A 17717-nucleotide genomic window follows, 5' to 3' on the forward strand; every position below is an offset into this window, starting at 1 on the left:
CCTGCCTTGCTGCCCAAGGAGCCTGAGGAGTTTCCCACAAGAAACTAAAGAGTGAGTGTGTCCAACAGCGTCTGGAAAAGTGTTGCCGACCCCGGCCTGGATCTGGGGGGTCAGGGCTGCCTGTGGGACGTGCTGCGTGCTGGCGTGGGACCCCCAGCGCTGGGGTGTCACGAGAATGCGGGTTGTGGCCGCTGAGTGAGGGAGCAGCGGCCCCCAACTCCCGGGTCAGCAGGTGGCGCCCTTGGCATCTGAGCTACGGGTTTGGGGACATGAAAGCCCCAGGGCTGCTGGGACTGAAGGCGCGGATTCGTTGCACCTGCACAGAGGAGGCGCGGTCCCCAGTCGGGACCTACAGGGCCCGGCCATGCACCGGCAGCCGGGGGAGGAGCGGCTCCGTCCCTGGGGAGCAGGGGACGGCGGGACAGCCCCTGGTGCTCGTGTGGCGGCTGGGGTGGCGGTCGCTGCCCTGCACGGGCACAGCCCTGTGCGGTGCCCGGACGAGCACGGCGGGGACGCGGGGCGGGACTCCTCAGGTCAGGTCCTGGGGGAACTGTTGGTTCTGGGTGCGAGCAGGCGTCACCCTCCAGTGCCCAGGCTGCGCCTTGGAATCCCTGGGTTCTCTCTTTGTTTTCTGTTTTTTTTAAGTTTACTTATTTATTTTGAGCAAGAGCACGCCTCTGTGCACACACACACGATTGGGGGCGGGGGGAGGGGCGGAGGGAGAGAAGGGCGTGACACAGGGCTGGAACTCAGGCACTGTGCGATCATGACCTGAGCCAAAGCCACAAGCGAGACAGCCAGCCACCCGAGCCCCCCGGCCCCTTGAGGATCGCTGAGTGCGTCTTGCAGAGTAGAGGAAGTTTCGGCCACGGTGCTGAGGCGCCCATGCCCTTGGAGGACGGTCACGGACTCGCGTGGACTGGCAGTGGGGCCCCTGCAGCCTCAGGGCTGGTGCACCCGGTGTGCAGGGGAGGCCCGTGCACGCCCCACAGAGCGGTAGCTCAGACGGGTCGAGACCCCCAAGGCACAGCAGGACTGAGGTGTGCAGGGAGCGAGGCTTCGTCCAGCAGACGGGGCTTCACACGCCCGAATGGGGGCAGGGCCTCCCGCAAGCCCGCGTAGGACCCGCGCCGGGTGCATGAGGAGTCAGCCCCCCATCCCCCGGGGACCGCGTCTTCTGCCCGTGGCACACTGAGGACGCCGGCGCTAGGGGACGTCGAAGGTGTCCAGACCTGCTTCAGGTCACTCTCCTGGATGAGCCGCAGGAAAAGAAAGCCGCGGAGGGAGTCGCCCATGGTCGAAACGGAACAGCCGCAGGAGGCCGGGCGGACCTCCCTGCCCCGTGCGGCTCACGGGCCGGGTCAAGGCCGCCTGGGCTGTTCAGCGTAGTTCTGAGAAAGAATAGGCCGGAAAACGAGAGGGCGGCTGTCAGCCCGAAAAGGAGCAGCGAAGAGCTGGGGGTGTGAGCATCAAAAGAAGAGGCAGAAGAAACGAGTCGTTTAAAGCAGCAGCTGGTCCTTCGCAAGGATTCACAATGCAGGGAACCTGCCGACAAGACTGATGCAAAATCAGGCCCGGGCGGGACGGCAGCAGGGCAGCGCCGCGTCAGGGGAGGGGGGCCCCAGGGCCGCTGCTCTCGGGAGGCCTCCCCATCCCCCCAGCTGCGTTCTTCTTCTGTTTTTTTTTTTAAAGTTCTTTCCTTTCCTTTCTTTTTCTCCCTTTTTCTTCTCTTTTCCCTTTTCTCTTCTTTTTCCTTTTCTGGTAGTCTCAACACCCGACACGAGGCTCAAACTCATGACCCCGAGACCAAGAGTCTCGTGCTCTTCGGGCTGAGCCAGCCCCCCGGGTTCTTCCTAAATGTCACTTGTTCTTGGACCTTTTGTCTCTAGACTGACATTCGAGCCTTTGCATCCCAGGGGCCAGAGCAGTAAAGGGACGAAGAGGGTCACACCCCCTTCAGGGACAGTTACGCTTCCGCGGCCCTGCTGGCCGCACGGTGCGGGGCTCCGGTAGGGAAGGGGGCCTGGGGCCGTCCCGGGGAGCAGCACATCGGGGGGAGGCACGAACCAGCGTGCGGGGGTCACGTTGGGTGGCCTGGGAGACGACGAAGGACACCAGGAGGGCGGCACAGAATCCAGAGCAGGTAGCAGGGGCTTCCCAAGTGGCATTTGGTGAAGGATGGGGGGGGGTGCGAACCGGGGTCCTCTTTGCTCTGTCACAGAACTTTTCAAAAATTTGAACAGTCAGATACGTTCAGGGTAACTGTGCTCACGATGACGGAAAGTAAAAGCCCAAACGCGCAGACACAGGCTGTGGCCAGAGGCGTGTGGTGGTGCCTCGTCCCGTCGTCTGAGCGGCTGGCCGGACGTGGTGACGGGCTCCCTGAGGAGACAGGAGGCCAGGGCAGAGTCCGTCCCGCCGCGTGTGGGTGTTTGTTTGGTTTGCAGAGATTAAAACAACCCAGAAACCTGCAAACAGGGCTGCCTGGCGACCGACAGCGAGTATGCCTTTCTTTGTGACCGTGGCGTTGTTTCCCCGGCTTTCTCGTCGTTTCCAAGTATTCTACTTTTAGTGCCGGATGACAGGTGTCAGGCTTGTTCTAGAAGCATCCTCAGCGCGCTCTCCCCCGGCTGTTCTCCGGGCGGCCTCCCGCTTGCCTGCCCTGTTGTGTGAAAGCTGGTGGCCTTAGAGCTCTGCTGAGTCTGTGGTTGCTGTTCCGGTGTTGTCCACCGGGGGGCGACAGCACCCGGGTCCGTGCCCCACGCTGCCCCCCTCACCTGGCCCCTGTGCAAGGGGGGGTGTGCAGGCGGTCGTCCTCTCGGCCGCTGCCGGCTCGGTGGGCTCCACGGCCCCCACGTGTGGCCCAGGGAAGTGTCCCTCGGTGGTGGCGAATCCTTCCCCGTTGCTCCCCGGGGGCCTGCCGTGACCGGCCGCCTCTTTCCCCGGGGGGGCCGGGTCTGGGAGCCCGGCCAGGCCCGGAGGAGCAGTGATGTCCTGCTTCGCCGCCCACGGGGCCAAGGAGCCGCGCGCAGCAGCTTTGCTGGTTCTCAGGCCTCCCGGAGCCGCAGCTGGGAGACATGTGGGGCCATGCCCTCCCCCCCCCGAGGGCCACCACCCCTCAGCCTGCAGTGTGCTGCTGCCCTGGACCCGGGCCGCGGCCCTGAGGGGTGGGCGGCGAGGAGGGTCTGAGGAGTGGCGGGTACGGTCCGGGCCCCGGGTAGTGGGGAAGCCGCGGCGCCGGCCGAGAAAATCCATGGAAATGAGACGCATGGGCCAGCAGCTACCGCGGCAGCCCTGCAGCGACACCGGTCTGCCTGCTAGGCGGCCCTGGTGACCTGCTTCCCCGTGTCCGCAGGTGACCTGAGCGTCTCCGCAGACCGCCTGAGTGAGAAGCGGTCCCCCAATGACTTCGCCCTGTGGAAGGCCTCCAAGCCAGGCGAGCCGTCCTGGCCGTGCCCGTGGGGAAAGGTGGGCCCCCGGGAAGGGGCGGGGCTGTGGTGGGGGTGGGACCCGGTGGCTGGCGGGCCCCTTGCTGGTGCGGCGCCCACCTGTCCTGGGGACCCAGATGCCACAGCCTCGTGGGCCTTGGGGCATGGGACGTGCCTTTTGGGACTCTTTCCAGGAAGATTGGCCCCCTGTCCTGGGGCCTTTGACTCTGAGCGTTACCCGCTCCTGGAGATGAGACCACTCTCCAATGTCCCTGTGGCCCAAGGCCACGGGAAGGGGGTGTTGGTGTCTGCCCCTGGTCTTGTGCTAGGTGGTTCTGGGAGGTTCTCAGCCCCACCTCGGCCTCCAGAGCCTGCTGTGAACTTGACTGTGTGGGTGCCCCTGAGGTTTTCATGTGTAGAATGTAACACCTGTCCTGATAAGGCTCAGGTTCGGAGGCTCACGAACACTGGGGCGCGGGAACAGTTGAAGGCCTGGGCGGGGAGGGCTGGCCGGCAGTCACCAGGTCATTTGGATCCTAGGGGCGCCCGGGATGGCACATCGAGTGCTCTGCCATGGCAGGCACGCTCCTGGGGGCCTCGATGGACATCCACGGAGGGGGCTTCGACCTCCGCTTCCCCCACCATGACAACGAGCTGGCCCAGTCGGAGGTAGGCAGAGGCTGGTTGCTATTCCGGTCGGGGGGGCCTTGAGTTCTCCCCGCGGTGGCGGAAGAAGCCAGGGGCGCTGCTCGCAGGGTGCTGAGCGGAGCCTGATGCCCACATTGGGCTCTTGCGGGCGGAATCTGATCCCTGGTGGTTTGGTCTGGTTTCCCACGTGAACAGCCGGACCTTGGGCAACAGACAGGCCGTGTGCACCCTCTTGGGCCATTGACTCGGGGCTGTCCCTTGAGCCCCAGTTCCCCAGCTGGGAAAGGCAGCCCCTCATGGGGTGCAGAGTGCTCGCAGGGCATGCGCGCCCCTGACCTTGCCCCTGCTGTACCCCGTCCGGAGCAGGCCTACTTCGACAACGACTGCTGGGTCCGCTACTTCCTGCACACGGGCCACCTGACCATCGCGGGCTGCAAGATGTCCAAGTCGCTCAAGAACTTCATCACCATTAAAGACGCCCTGAAGAAGCACTCAGGTAAACTGGACCTCCCCCAAAGGCCGTCCCGCCTCTCGGACGCGTGGTGGCGGGGGCTGCCCGGGAGGCTGAGGGCACCGCCACGCTGTGTCCCCTCCCAGCGCGGCAGCTGCGGCTGGCCTTCCTCATGCACTCGTGGAAGGACACGCTGGATTACTCGAGCAACACCATGGAGTCCGCGCTCCAGTATGAGAAGTTCATGACCGTAAGTGCCCACGTCCCCGACGCGGGGGCGCCCCGGCTCAGCTGCGGCGACCGCTGCCCCCACCCCGCCCGCCCCAGTGGAGGACGGGGACTGGCGACGGCAGCCTCACTCGGGGCAGCCCCGCCCCGTGCCCCCTTCCCGAAAGCCCCGGTGCCTGCTAGCGGCAGGAGCGTGTGGCACGTTTCAGTCACCTCTGTCCCGTCGGCCGATCCCGTGTCAGGCTTAACCTGGGACACGCAGACACACTCCCATCTGGAAGGAAGAGCTGCCCCGGTCCTCGCCGCCACCTGGCGGTACCGGAGGCGTGGTTCCCAGATCAGAGACGTGCCTCCCTGGCACAGCCCCTCAGCCCCCTCGGCCCCCTCCCGGACGGAGAAGCTTCCTAGACGCTGCGAGACTGAATTTTCTGACTTTAGGAGTTTTTCTTGAATGTGAAAGACCTCCTTCGAGCTCCTGTGGATATAACCGGTCGATTTGAAAAGTGGGAAGATGAAGAATCACAGCTGAACAACAGGTGGGGGGGACACTTTCCTGGGGGGGGACACTTTCCTGGAGGGATGCTCCAGGGCTTGGGGGCATGCCCGGCGGGGCAGGGAGGCTGTGGCGAGGTCGCAGGGCGAGGGGCCCTTGGCAGTGCATTGTCGGTGACACTCTGTGCCTTCCTTTTGCTCAGCTTTTACGAGAAGAAGATGGCGGTTCACGAAGCCCTCTGTGATAACGTGGACACGCGCACTGTGCTGGAGGAAATGAGGGCTCTGGTCAGCCAGTGCAACCTCTACATGGCGGCCCGGAAGGCCGCGAGGAGGCGGCCCAACCGGGCCCTGCTGGAAAGCATCGCCCTGTACCTCACCCGCATGCTGAAGGTGAGCGGCCCCCTGAGGTGCGGGCCCGCGTCCTCGCTGGGCTATGTGCACGGAGGCCCCGGACGCACAGCGATGCATGGGGTGCGGACGCTGGGACCCGCTCCGTCCTTCACTCGCGTGGCGGTGCTCCTGCGCCATAGAGACCACACGCGTGCAGCCGCCCTCTGTGCCGGCAAGTTCTGGGTTCGGTCTCCTCACCCTTCTGGTCTTTTTTTTTTTTTTTTTTTAATTATTTTTGAGAGACAGAGTGAATGGGGGAGGGGCAGAGAGAAAGGGAGACACAGACTCTGAAACTCTGAAGCAGCTCCAGGCTCTGAGCTGTCAGCACAGAGCCCGATGTGGGGCTCGAACCCACGAACCGTGAGATCATGACCTGAGCCCAAGTCGGACGCCCAACCGACTGAGCCCCCAGGTGCCCTCCTTCTGGTCCCCTCCTGCCCAGTGGCCTCACTGAGAGCGGACTGGAGAGGGTGGCGGGGGGCACCCCTGGGCCTGCCCCCCCCCCAAGGCTGTCTGCACCGCCTACCCCTGCCCGTCTGCAGCAGCGTGTTTCCCGGGCCCGATGGCCACCAGCCGCCTCTCAGGGCCTCTTCACGCACTCCTGCACGTCGGTTCCTCTTCCTAGATCTTTGGGGCCATAGAAGAGGAAAGCGCCCTGGGGTTCCCAGTCAGAGGACCTGGCAGCAGCCTGAATGTGAGTAGGGTGCACCTGCCGCCGGGAAGCCCCTCCCTGGGGCGGCCCTGCCCTGCCTTCCACATCTGCCCCGTCCCCTCGTCGTTCCCCTCCTCGGCCAGCCCTGTGGACACTTGGAGACCCCCGTCCGGTCCCACCTGCACGCGGACTTCCACACTGAGCCCCGGGTCACGCCTGGAGAGTTGAACAGTCAGCTACCCCCGCGCATGTGCAGGGGCAGCCAGGGCCTGGCTCCCGGCCGGCCGTCAGGGACCCCGCGCTGCTCTGCCGGCCGTGTGAGCTCGCCCCGGGAGGGCACGCTGGGCAGGGCAGTCTGTGAATAAGCCGCAGCCGCACGGCACGGGCGTGTGGTCGCAGGCGCTCAGTCCTTGCTCGTGTGGGTCAGGCCCCACGCTGGCCCGCGCGTCTGACGGGGAGAAAGGTCGGCAGCGGCGGCTGGCGTCACCCTTATGGCCGGTAGCTCCTGCTGCGTGGTGCGCGTGCGTCCAGGCTCACGTCAGACGTGCTTCCGCTGTCCGCCCCTGTTCTGGAATGATCTCAAGTGGTTTGATTAGAACGCACGTGTAAATATTCAAATACGACTTAACTTAAATGAGAGCAGGAGCCAAGCACAAAGTAAAAACACAAAACCTCTTTAAGATTGTCCCATGGCAGCGGCTTCCTGCGGGTGTCTCCCCGAGAACTGAGGGACAGAACCAGTCAGGTGCTGCGATGGCCTGAGCTCCGAGCCCACACCCCAGGGCCCTGGTCAGCCGGGAAGCCAGCTGTTCTTTGGTGCTTTCCAGAAAAAGAAGCCCACAAGCTGCTTTGTTCTCTTGTGTCCGTGATGCCAGATTCTTATTTTCCCAGAAAAAGAAAAAAAGCACTTCCTACATTTGAGACTGTCCACTTTTGAACTTAACAATACTTTCATTTTTATTTTTAAGGTTTTTAGTGTTTATTTTTGAGAGAGAGAGAGAGAGACAGCGTGAGCAGAGAGAGAGGGAGACACAGAATCTGAAGCAGCTCCAGGCTCGGAGTTGTCAGCACAGAGCCCGACGCGGGGCTTGAACCCACGAGCTGTGAGATGGTGATCTGAGCCGAAGTCAGATGCTCAACTGACTGAGCCCCCAGGCGCCCTTCAAATATACTTTTAAATGCAGTGCTTGTGTGGGGGCCTTTCCAGGTGACCTCAGTGGCCCTTTGAAGGCAGTTCATTGGGATATGCAGCCCCAGGACACGGGCCGGGTGAGCCTCCAGGCCGCAGGGCGGGGCCTGCATGTCACCATATGAAGACTATGCACCTGCTCCAAACCCGAGTTGTGGGAGCAGGGAAGACCGCTGGGTCGCCTCCTCCAGACAGACCCCTGAGCATGCCGGCTGAGGCTGTCCCCCTGCCCCAGGCTCACCACAGCTGCCCCAGGCACGGTGGAGATGAAGACCTAACCCCCCACCCCGAAGCCGGGTCCCTCCCCTGCGGGACGGCAGCGCCCCAGCCCAGGTGCAAGAATGGGCAAGAGAGGCCGGGCCCATCAGCATAGCCGGCTGCTGCGTCCGCCAATTATCGCTGGGGTCGCTGAGCCTCCTGGTGACTTAATCGGGAGGCAGGAGAGACTTGCTTAGAAGCCCGCTAGGAAAACAGGAAAGACGTAACAGGATTTTTATAAAATCGCTGTTGCTCTGGCTGGGGTTCTGCCGTCTGTGGCTTCCCTTTCCTGGCAGGTTTTGCGTCCTGTGGCCGCTTCCGAGTTACTGCGGGCAGTTAGCCGCGGAGTGGGTGTGCACGCGTGTGTGAACCGTTTCACTGTGAACACGGGTGTTTTTTATCCACCGCGCGTCTGGCCTGAGACAGCTGCCCCCGCGAGCCATTGAACAGCGCGGCTGGCGGAACCCGACCGGCTGGACCGGAGGGAGGCGCTCGGCCTGCCGCTGGCTCCCGCTGTCCCCGTGGGGCCCCGCACGCCTGGCGCGGGCCGAGCGCTGGGGAGGAGCCCGTCCCGGGTCGCGGTGGCGGAGCCGCGGGCCGTGTGCGCAGTGGTCCTGCTCTGCAGCGCGCCCAGCGCTGTCCCCGAGTGCAGGCCGAGCTGGCCTCCGAGCGAACCCGTTCTTTCCGCAGCTCGAGGCCACGGTCATGCCGTACCTGCAGGTATTGTCGGACTTCAGAGAAGGCGTGCGGAAGATCGCCCGAGAGCAGAAAGGTGAGGCTCCCCCGGCCCGGGTGGGGCCGCCCTGGGCGTGCTCGGTGCGGGGGGAGTGTCAGCGCCCAGCCTGGGCACTGCGTCTGCGGTGCCACCCGCACGTCGTGACAGCCCTGTTGTCTCTAGACCCCATGTGTCCCCGAGGGGCAGGACAGCTGAGTGAGGCAGGGCCTCCCCGGAGCTGCCAGGCCGGGCGCCTGCCCTCTCGTCTGCTCAGGGCTTCTTTCCTCCCCTGCTGAGTCGGCAGGCAGGGGGCCGGCGGGGGGAGCGGGGGCTGCACCTCCCAACATCCCCGGGCCCATCCGTGTCGTGCATCCTGGAATCTTCAAGAATGCTGCGTCTGGATGGGGTGTGTGAGCTGTGAGGGCGGGAGGCACACCCCTTGCTGGCGCTGGCCTTGCCCACGGGCGTGTGGTGCTGGGAGCGTGCCGGGCTGCGCTGCGGGGCTCCTCGCGCTCACGCTGCCTGGCCCAGGGCTTAGCGTTTCACAGGTGGAAAGGAGAGTGCGAAGGTTTGAGCCTTGCCAGGGTCATGCTGGAGTCACTCACTGTAGCTGCCGCCTGTCACCTGCTGTGCTGTGCTCCCTCCCCAGGCCTCTCTGTGCCAGGAAGTCACACCTGGAGCTCTCCTGGCCGCCTCCTGGGCAGAGCGGGTCCGGGCAGGGTGTCCCGCGGGTGGGGCGGGCAGAGGGCCCGGTGGTGCGGTCAGGGGGCCTCTGGAGGAAGCGGCACCGTAAAGGGGGATGAGCAGGCCTGGGCCTGTGTTGGGGAGGGCAGAGCAAGAGGGTGGAGCCCCCGAGGCTGTGGGCCCCTCGGGGAGGAGCCCGGATCTGATGGTGCTGTTGTGGGGAGCAGGGAGCTTTAGGCCGGGGCTGTGGCGTTTGGACCCGCTGAACAAGCATGGCCCTGTCTCCAGCCCTGGCTCCTGCGCTGTTTGGAAGCACCTGAAAAAGCCCAGTGGACTGTCAGGTCCTGTGCTGACTTGTCCGACAGCGGTGATGGCGCTGGCATCTTGGGCTGGGGAGGGGAGGCGCAGCGTGGGCATTTCTGCCGGGCTGTCCCCCGGGCCGTCCCCCGGCATCCTTCCCGGCAGGTGCTGGGGAAGCGGGTCCGTCACAAGCCCAGCACGGCAGCGCCGGGCGGCCGGGTCCCTGCTCGGGCCCTGAGAGCAGTGCTGGTCCGTGGGCTTGGGGGGTGCGGCTCTGCTCTTCTTGGCTCGCTGCTGCCCTTTGCTGGTACACTCGTTGCCGTGGCAGATGGACGAAGCCTGGTGGCCACGTCAGGATGGTGGTGGCTGTGTTTATGCTGTATCGCTTTGCCCACCTGGCTGCTGTCCTACCCTAAGGCTCAGGTGGCCTGAGAGGTCATCCTGCCCGAGGCCATCACCTGGGACGCAGGGGCCTGTGCCCTGAGACAGGGAACCTCCTGCGAGCCAGAGCCCCGGGGCCTGCACACCTTGGTCCCCAGCGGGGGAGCGCCTTCAGGGCCGAAGGCGGCACCACCCACCCGTCTCCCGACCCCACAGCAGCAGCAAGTGTTGAGTTTTTGTCTGTCAGGCACCTGGCTGTCATGTGACCTTGGCCTGGCCATGGAGACAGAAAGAGCGAGAAGCTCAGGGTAGCCCTGGTTTGTTCATTCAGCTTAGTTTCCCGGGCCCAGGTGCTGGCCTAACAGATGAGTGAGAAACAGTTTCCTCTATTAAAGGGCCAGAGCTCAGCCGAACAGGAAGGTGTGGGGCGGGGGTGTCTGACCGGGAGAGGCTTGGGGAATTGGGAAGAAGTTGGAGCCAGGGCGTGCGTGTAGTCAGAACTCGCAGTGGGGAGACGGGGGCAGGAGCCATTTCTCTCTTACGTTTTCATTTTTGGTAAAAGGCACGTAACATAAACCGTATCATCTTAACCACGTGCAGGTGCACCAAGCACATTCACGTTGTTATGTGCCCATCCCGACCGTCGTCTCCAGAACTTTCCATCCTCCCAAACTGACCCTCTGTCCTGTTAAACACTCCACCCTCTGCCAGCCGCAGCGCCTGCTGTTACATCTTCTGTCTCTGTGGCCTTGATCCCTCCGAGGGCCTTGTGCACATAGGTCCCCAGTATCTGTCCCTCCGTGACCGGCACGTATCACTGCAGGTCCATCGTGTGGTAGCAGATACCACGTCACGCTCCCTCCTTTCCGAGGCCGGGAAGTGCCGCGCCGTGCGCTCACCGCCTCTCCCCCGGTGGGCCCCGCAGCCTTCTCCCCCCCCCCTCCGGCCCCCCAGCACCGAGCCTGCCTGCCGCGAGCCGACGGGTCTCCCTGTTCGGTGCCCATGATTCTTCTCCTGCCCCGGCGGACCCCCCCTCCCTGCGCTCCCGCGCCTCTGGGGGCCTGGGCTCCGTGGACTCTGGCCCATTTCTGGCTCTTGCTGGGGGGAGCTTGGAACCTCGTGGGTCCTGGGCCTGGCGGTTTTGTCCCGAGGACGTGAGGACGGGGGAGCGCGCAGACGGGAGCACGGTTCTCGCCCCGAGAGCCACAGGAGCCTGCAGATGGGGGCTGCCCCCGGGCAGGCGGCGTGGAGAGAGCAAGGAGCCTTCGCGGGATGTCCAGGGAGGGGGGGGGCTCCCAGTGAGCGTGGCCTTGGGCCCCTGGGTCCTGGAGTGTGGACCACGGTGCTGGGCTGTGAGGGCTCGGCGCACCCGGACGCCTTCCCAGTTGACCAGGCACTTGGGGTGCTGGGCCTCTCTCTGCCGTGCAGGGAAGCCCGCTTTCCCTGGGTCCGCTGCCCAGAGTCCCTGGGACCAGGCCGTGTGCGTCTTCAGATGGCACCTGCCTCTGGGTCCCCGGGCAGGGCGTGGGCCACGGCTTACGCCGGGCGGCACTAGAGGGCACGCGTCTGCTGTGGCCGGGGCGCCCCTCGTGTCTGGTCGGACTAAGCCTCTGTGTCCACAGTCCCCGAGGTCCTGCAGCTCAGCGACGCTCTGCGGGACGACATCCTGCCCGAGCTCGGGGTGCGGTTCGAAGACCACGAAGGTGGGTCCTCCTCGCCGCCCCCAGGGCCCCAGAGCTTTCAGCGTGGACAGTAGGGGGGCTGGGGAGGCCGGGGGAGGGGCCGTCTTTTAAAAACTTTGGGACGGAGTCAGAGGACACTGAGGTTTTATATGATGAGGGCCCCCGGAGTGGTGCCCCTGTGGCCCCTGGGGCCTGGCCTCGCAGGTTTGTGGTTGTGGCCGTCGAGGACACCCCTTGGGTTTGACGGGTGTTTGACTGCCACCTGCCAGGCCACCAGCCACCCTGCTGTTGTGTGTCCCTCGGGCGGCGGCCTAGGGGACCGTCCTCTGGTTTCACTGTGTGTCTCTTGACCCTGGGGGGCTTTGGGCTGTGGGGGGAGATTATTAGATTTTAAATACTGAGGGGACATGTCCCGTTTTATGATCTCTGTGCTTTCTGTGACGAGCGGCAAGGCGTCCCCACGTCACAGTTAACGCTGAAGCCGCGTGAGCAGCGAGGGGGCGCCAGGGGGCCGGGCCGCACCTCACGGACTTGGCTCTTCAGGGCTGCCGACCGTGGTCAAGCTGGGGGACAGAGAGACCTTGCTGAAGGAGAGAGAGGAGAAGCGACGGGTGAGTGGCGCCCGAGCGGCTGCGTGCCCACGCGTGCCTTGTCCACGCCAGCCCCTGTGTTAAGGCCGGTCTCGAAGTGTCAGGAGGAGACCTAACGTGACCGCTGGGAGTCGAGCGATGGAAAAGTCTGCCTTCTAGGGAAGGACCTTCCTCTTAAAAAGCTACTCCCGGAGTTTTAGGACAAGAGGCCCCTGCGGTGACCCACCCGCGGCTGCCGCGCTGGGCTGCGCCTCGCTCTGCAGAAGTGCCGTCCCCTTGGTCCCTGAGGGGCGCCTGCCAGTCCCCCTCCCTCTGCCCAGGAAGCGGGGGGCAGGGGCCAGAGGGCAGGGGCGCGGTTCACGGGATGAGGGGGCGAGGGGCCAGGGCGGGTTCGCGGCAGCGGGCGCTGAGCGGCCGGCAGGCCCGGGGGCTGGGGCCTCTCTGCTCCTCCCGTGTCCGCCCCGTCCGGTTGCCCGGCCTGGTGTCCTGTCCCTGCGGGCTGCGCCCCCGCCGCCGCGGGCCGGGCCCGGAAGCACAGGTCGGCGCACCTCCCTGCGCCGCTGGCAGCTCTGGCCCTGAGGGCGCTCCTGGGGCGCCAGGGGCGCTGCGGGCGGCGGGCGGAGGCCCTGCCGCCGGCTCTCGCGCTGGCCTCCGTCCGAGGTGCGCCTTCCCGTAGCTCTGCTGCCCGCCACACGGGTCCTCCCCTGACCTCGCCTCGCCCCCCGACTGTCTGCCCGGGACCCCCAGCTTCTCTCGGGCCCCACCCCTGCCTCTACGCAGGCGCCTGCCGGGGAGCTTGGCTGACTAGGAAGGCCTGGAGCCCAAATTCGGAGGCAGCGTCGTGACTCCACCCCCAGAGCTGCGCTTCCTCCCTCCCTCTCGGTGGCACAGCTGGGGCCCCGCGCCTGCCATCTTGGGTGCCACCCAGCACCCAGGCCCAGGGATCCCACCCCGCCCCTGCTCCCAGGCCGCCCCCCCTCAGCCCTGCCCCGACGCGGGCCGTCTCGTGCAGGGCTCCTCCCCCGCCCCTTGCCCCTCACCCCTGCTGTTAACTCAGGCTCCTTCCCTGGCCCAGGCCCCGTGTCCTGGCACCTGCTGACCCCTGCCCTCCCCCCCACCCTCTCTGGGCCCTCATGACGCCGTCCCTGCTCCCCCGCCTGACGGAGCCCCCCAGCCAGGCTCGCTGCTCTGCTCCTGCCTTAGCGCCGGCCGCGCCCCAGACCCAGCCACGTGTGCCGGTTCGCGGCCTCCGAGAATCTCCACAGGGAATGAATGAGGGCCCCCTGCCCTCCGTGGCGTGGGCCCGGTCAGAGTCCTGGCTGTGGGGGGCCGCTTGCTTTATTCCCCCTCCCGCCCCTGAGGCCCTGGGCCAGACCTGGCTCATGGGGCCCCCGCCCTCCCCAGGTCGAAGAAGAGAAGAGGAAGAAGAAAGAGGAGGCTGCCAGGAGAAAGCAGGAACAAGAGGTACACGTGCGTCTGCGGCGCCGGGCTCTCCCGGGCGCACGTGTGCGCCCGCCCCGGGCCCTGCTCGCCGCGCCTCCCTGGGCCCAGCCGTCCGCGCTGCGCCCGCGCCCCCAGCGGCGCCCCCCAGCCCCGCGCTGCCGGGACGGAACGGCCTCCTCAACGTTCCTGTAGAGAAACCATGAAGCTCGGTGTTGGGTTGTACCCCCTTTGACTCGCTCCGCCCTGGCCTCTCCCTCCCCGCCTCCGGTCGCTCCCCGAACCCCGGGCTGGGTGGGAGGGACGCGAGGTCAACCCCCCCCCCGCCCCCCGCGGGTTCACCTGCAGTGACCAAGGGCCTGTGTTGCAGGCGGCGAAACTGGCCAAGATGAAGATCTCCCCCAGTGAGATGTTCTTGTCAGAAACAGACAAGTATTCCAAGTTTGATGAAAATGTAAGCAGCTCTTTTTTGTCTTTTCAGAACCTTGTTAGGCTCCTAAATGGCGGGGACGGGGTGGGGGTGGGGGGTGTCTCAAACCTCGGGCCAGCGGCTTTTCTCTCTGGGGCGTGGTCTGGGGGAGGCGCTGCTCAGGGTCCGTGGCCCCCGAGCCGTGGCCTGGCTGAACCGAGACCAGAGGTGTGTCACAAGCTGGCCGGAGGCGCGGCTCAGGAGACCCGGGCGCTGTCCCCAGGGCTCCTCCTTCCCGCCGCTTTGCCGCCGGACGCTTGGGCCCTCCTGGCTGGTTCTTATGTTGCCCTGGGCTGGTGCCATCAGGGCTGAGCCACATGGACCCCAGAGGCAGGACGGTGCCCCCACACTGGCTGCTGGGGTTGGCGCCCCGTGGCGGGAACTTGCCCAGGTGCGTCCTGGTGCCTAGCCCGTGAGCCCAGGAAGGGGAGTCGGGTGCGCCGGTGACCCCCGTGCCCCCTGTCCTCAGGGCCTGCCCACACATGACACCGAAGGCAAAGAGCTGAGCAAAGGCCAAGCCAAGAAGCTGAAAAAGCTTTTCGAAGCTCAGGAGAAGCTCCACAAGGAATACCTGCAAATGGTTCAGAACGGAAGCTTCCCGTGAGAAAGCAGGGGACTGAGGTTTTAGACGAAGCCATCGGTGGCCTGACGGCTTTCTCTCTGCATCCTTAGTGACACTGCCCCACACTTGATCATGTTTACAGTGGCCCTCGGGTCCCAGATTGGGAGTTATGTTCACAGAGGCCCCGCCACCATCGGCTCCAAGACTCCATAATAAACGTGTGCAGACAGTGGGCCCGGCGTCCTCTGTGCCCTCTGTCGCCTGCAGGCCCGGCCTGGGGCGGAGGCGGCTCCGGGCCGCTTGCTCAGCAGGGCACGACTTGGCCGATCTGCTCAGCCGATCTGCTCAGCCGGGAAATCTCTCCCCCGTGCAGATCGCTATCGCTGACCTCGGCGCGAGTGCATTCGGAGGTATTTAAGTGGGAGAATGGTAGGCTAAGACCGGCGAGCCCGCTGACATCCCCACACAAAGGCCGTGCGCTCGGCCCCTCTGCTTCTGCTGAGTAAACACATGGCCACATCTCCGACCGCAGCTCCGCGCTCCGGGGGCAGCGAAGGGCTGGCTCAGCAGGGCAGGGCCTGCCGTGCCCCGGATCCCCACAGCTGGCCCTGGAGATAAGGGGGGAGGGGGGAAGGGCAGCCTTTGTCACCAGGTCCCAGCCAGGGGAGCGGGGTTCAGTGGAACACTGCCTGGAACGGTGTGGGCGGAGCCAGCTCGGCTGCCGAGTCTGGGCACCCGCTCGGACCCCTGAGGACGGTCGGCAGGCGGTCAGGCCGGGAAACGCCCTGTCTCATGGCACCGACAGCGGCGCTAGGCATCGTGGGCCCCGTGGGGAAGTTTGGGAACGTCGGCTTGTGGGCACCCTCAGCCCTTGCCCTGGGTGGGACCCCACTGTGGGAGACCCGAGAGATGCCCGCACGCGTGCGGACGTGTGTGTGCTGCTCGCTGCAGCGTCCTTCACGGCCCGAGCGTCCCCCGGGCACCTGGCGCGCCTCAGGGGCAGCGTGGTCCCGGAGCACAGTGCTTCCGCGAGTTCTAGCGCAGCTCTGGTCTGGAGACACCGGCCCCTCCAAGCTTGTAGGCACCTTCCATACAAGCAAAATTAAACCAGGAAGAGAAGACCCCAAAACCAAGTGAAACAAACTCATTCCAGTGTCTCCGGCCACCAAACTGCCCCAGAACTTGGTGGTGGGAGACAGCAGTCACCTCGTCACCGTCTCGTGCTTCTGGGCTGGCGGGGCTCGGCCAGGCGGTTCTCAGTCGGGGTCTCCCCGCCGGGCGGCTTTAGCGAGGCGGCTGCGGCTGCAAAGGCGCGGGTCCCGAGAGAGAAGCGCGTGCCTTTTTGGATCTAACCTCAGAGGTCACGCGGCGTGACTGCCACCGTCCTCCCTGCGGGCAGCTGTCCCAGAGGGCCACCGCGCTCCAGGGCAGGGCGTGACACCTGTCGGTGATGCAGCGGCAAAGCCCCAGAACAGGGCGAGCTGCGGTCACGGCGACTTGGGCTGGCGTGATGACTTGCTGCCTTGCTGCCTTGCTGTGCTCTGCGGTGAGCATGGTCACGGCCAAGTGCAGAGAAGTCTGACTGTTCGGTTCCTTCGTCCTTAGTACTTCATTGGCGTTGCTATTTTTTTTTTTAATGTTTTTTTTTATTTATTTCTAGGAGAGAGAGAGAGAGACAGCGTGAGCAGGGGAGGGTCAGAGAGAGAGGAAGTCACAGACTCTGAAATAGGCTCCAGGCTCTGAGCTGGCAGTCAGCACTGAGCCCGACGCAGGGCTCGAACCCACGAACCGCGAGATCATGACCTAAGCGAAAGTCGGACGCTTAACCGACTAAGCCACCCAGGCACCCGGCGTTGCTATTTTTAAACGTGCTGTGGGACAGGCAAATATTGTATTGATGTCAGCAACCCAGACTCTTAGAGAAGAAACACAAGTGTGAAAGCAAAAAAGTTGAAGAAAATCACTCGACTGCTAAACATAGGGTAGAAAAAAAAACATGAACTAACAATTGATCTTTAAACAGCAGGGATTTCCTGCCTGTGTAGACTGAGGGTGATGAACCTGGTTGCTGGGAGTCCTGCGGAGCCAGATTTGAGGCTCTGAATGCCACCCCATCCTGGGAGAAGTGGCTTGTTCCAGGTTTAGGAGACCCTGAGCCATCTGTCCCCAAAGGGAAGCTTTCAGAGACTAACGGAGTCATGGCAGAATGACACAGGGGCCCAGCTAGTGACGCACGACAGCTGGATGTGTTTTGAGGGCTCTGCGGAGCAGAAAAGCCCACCTCAAAGGGTCACGTAGCGTGTGACTCCGTCTCTGTGACAGGCCAGACCTGCAGGGACAGAGCAGATTTGGTGCTGCAGGGGACCCCCGAGGTCCTCGTGGCCAGAGGCCAAGGGCGGCCTGTGTAGAGCGCCTGTTGATAGGTGGGTTGTGAGCAGAGGCAGAGTTCAGATGCAGGAAGGTGCTGGGAAGCCCAGGGACGGACAGGGGCCTGGGGACCTGTCTCGGGGGGGTTCTGGGCCCAGCCCTTCTCAGTCGTGGCTGCACTTAGCATCATTTGGGGACTTTGAAACAGATGCCCACCCCACCCGCCCCTATTCTGGGTTCCCTGGAGGGCAGTAGGGAGCTAAGGAAGGATGCTGAGCGGCAACAGGGTGGCACGGTCAGGGCTGCCAGTGTGCTTGTGGACAGCATGGGGGGGGCCGTGGTCAGGCTGCCAGTGTGCCTTGTGGGCAGCATGGGGGGGCCGAGGTGCCCTGGACACCCCACCCGTCAGGAGGACTGGCTGTGACTTCAAACCAAGGGCACGAGGGGATCTTAGCTGGTGGACAGTAGGGAGCCCTCCAGCCCAGAGGAGATGTGCGGGTACTTCTGCTGTCCCGGGTAGAATCAGAAAGGACCGCGTCCACTGAGCATCTAGGGGACATGAGGACAAGACTCTGGTCAGTAAAGCTGCTGTGTACCCCCAGCTGAGCCTTGGTCCCGGAGGCTTGTGAGGCCCATAGGCCTTTCCTGGCTCCGGGACATCTGGGAACGTTACTGCTCCCCTGAAATGTCCGCCTGCCTTCTGTTCTCACACACCTGGCTCGACCCAGGGCCACAATCACGAGGCCTCAGGACAAATCTCCCAAGGTCTCGGGTGCCGGGAGGCGGGC

At 64.7% G+C, this 17717-nt stretch overlaps 1 protein-coding gene across 2 annotated transcripts in view; it reads left to right on the plus strand.

The window, feature by feature from the left end:
- Window positions 1–14795, plus strand: part of CARS1 (cysteinyl-tRNA synthetase 1) — a 42094-nt gene extending 27299 nt beyond the window's left edge. For both annotated transcript variants that reach the window (XM_039235380.1, XM_039235381.1), the window contains 13 exons: window positions 3356–3468; window positions 3969–4097; window positions 4443–4572; window positions 4674–4777; window positions 5194–5291; window positions 5451–5640; window positions 6266–6334; window positions 8430–8511; window positions 11442–11522; window positions 12045–12112; window positions 13496–13555; window positions 13902–13985; window positions 14470–14795. In XM_039235380.1, coding sequence (XP_039091311.1) covers window positions 3356–3468; window positions 3969–4097; window positions 4443–4572; window positions 4674–4777; window positions 5194–5291; window positions 5451–5640; window positions 6266–6334; window positions 8430–8511; window positions 11442–11522; window positions 12045–12112; window positions 13496–13555; window positions 13902–13985; window positions 14470–14604 — 1343 coding nt within the window. In that variant the 3' untranslated portion in view covers window positions 14605–14795. The remainder of the gene's footprint in view (window positions 1–3355; window positions 3469–3968; window positions 4098–4442; window positions 4573–4673; window positions 4778–5193; window positions 5292–5450; window positions 5641–6265; window positions 6335–8429; window positions 8512–11441; window positions 11523–12044; window positions 12113–13495; window positions 13556–13901; window positions 13986–14469) is intronic.
- Window positions 14796–17717: the final 2922 nt, after the last annotated feature.

This window comes from Hyaena hyaena, unplaced genomic scaffold (assembly GCF_003009895.1).
Source record: "Hyaena hyaena isolate Hyena2069 unplaced genomic scaffold, ASM300989v1 scaffold_98, whole genome shotgun sequence".
Taxonomy (NCBI): domain Eukaryota; kingdom Metazoa; phylum Chordata; class Mammalia; order Carnivora; family Hyaenidae; genus Hyaena; species Hyaena hyaena.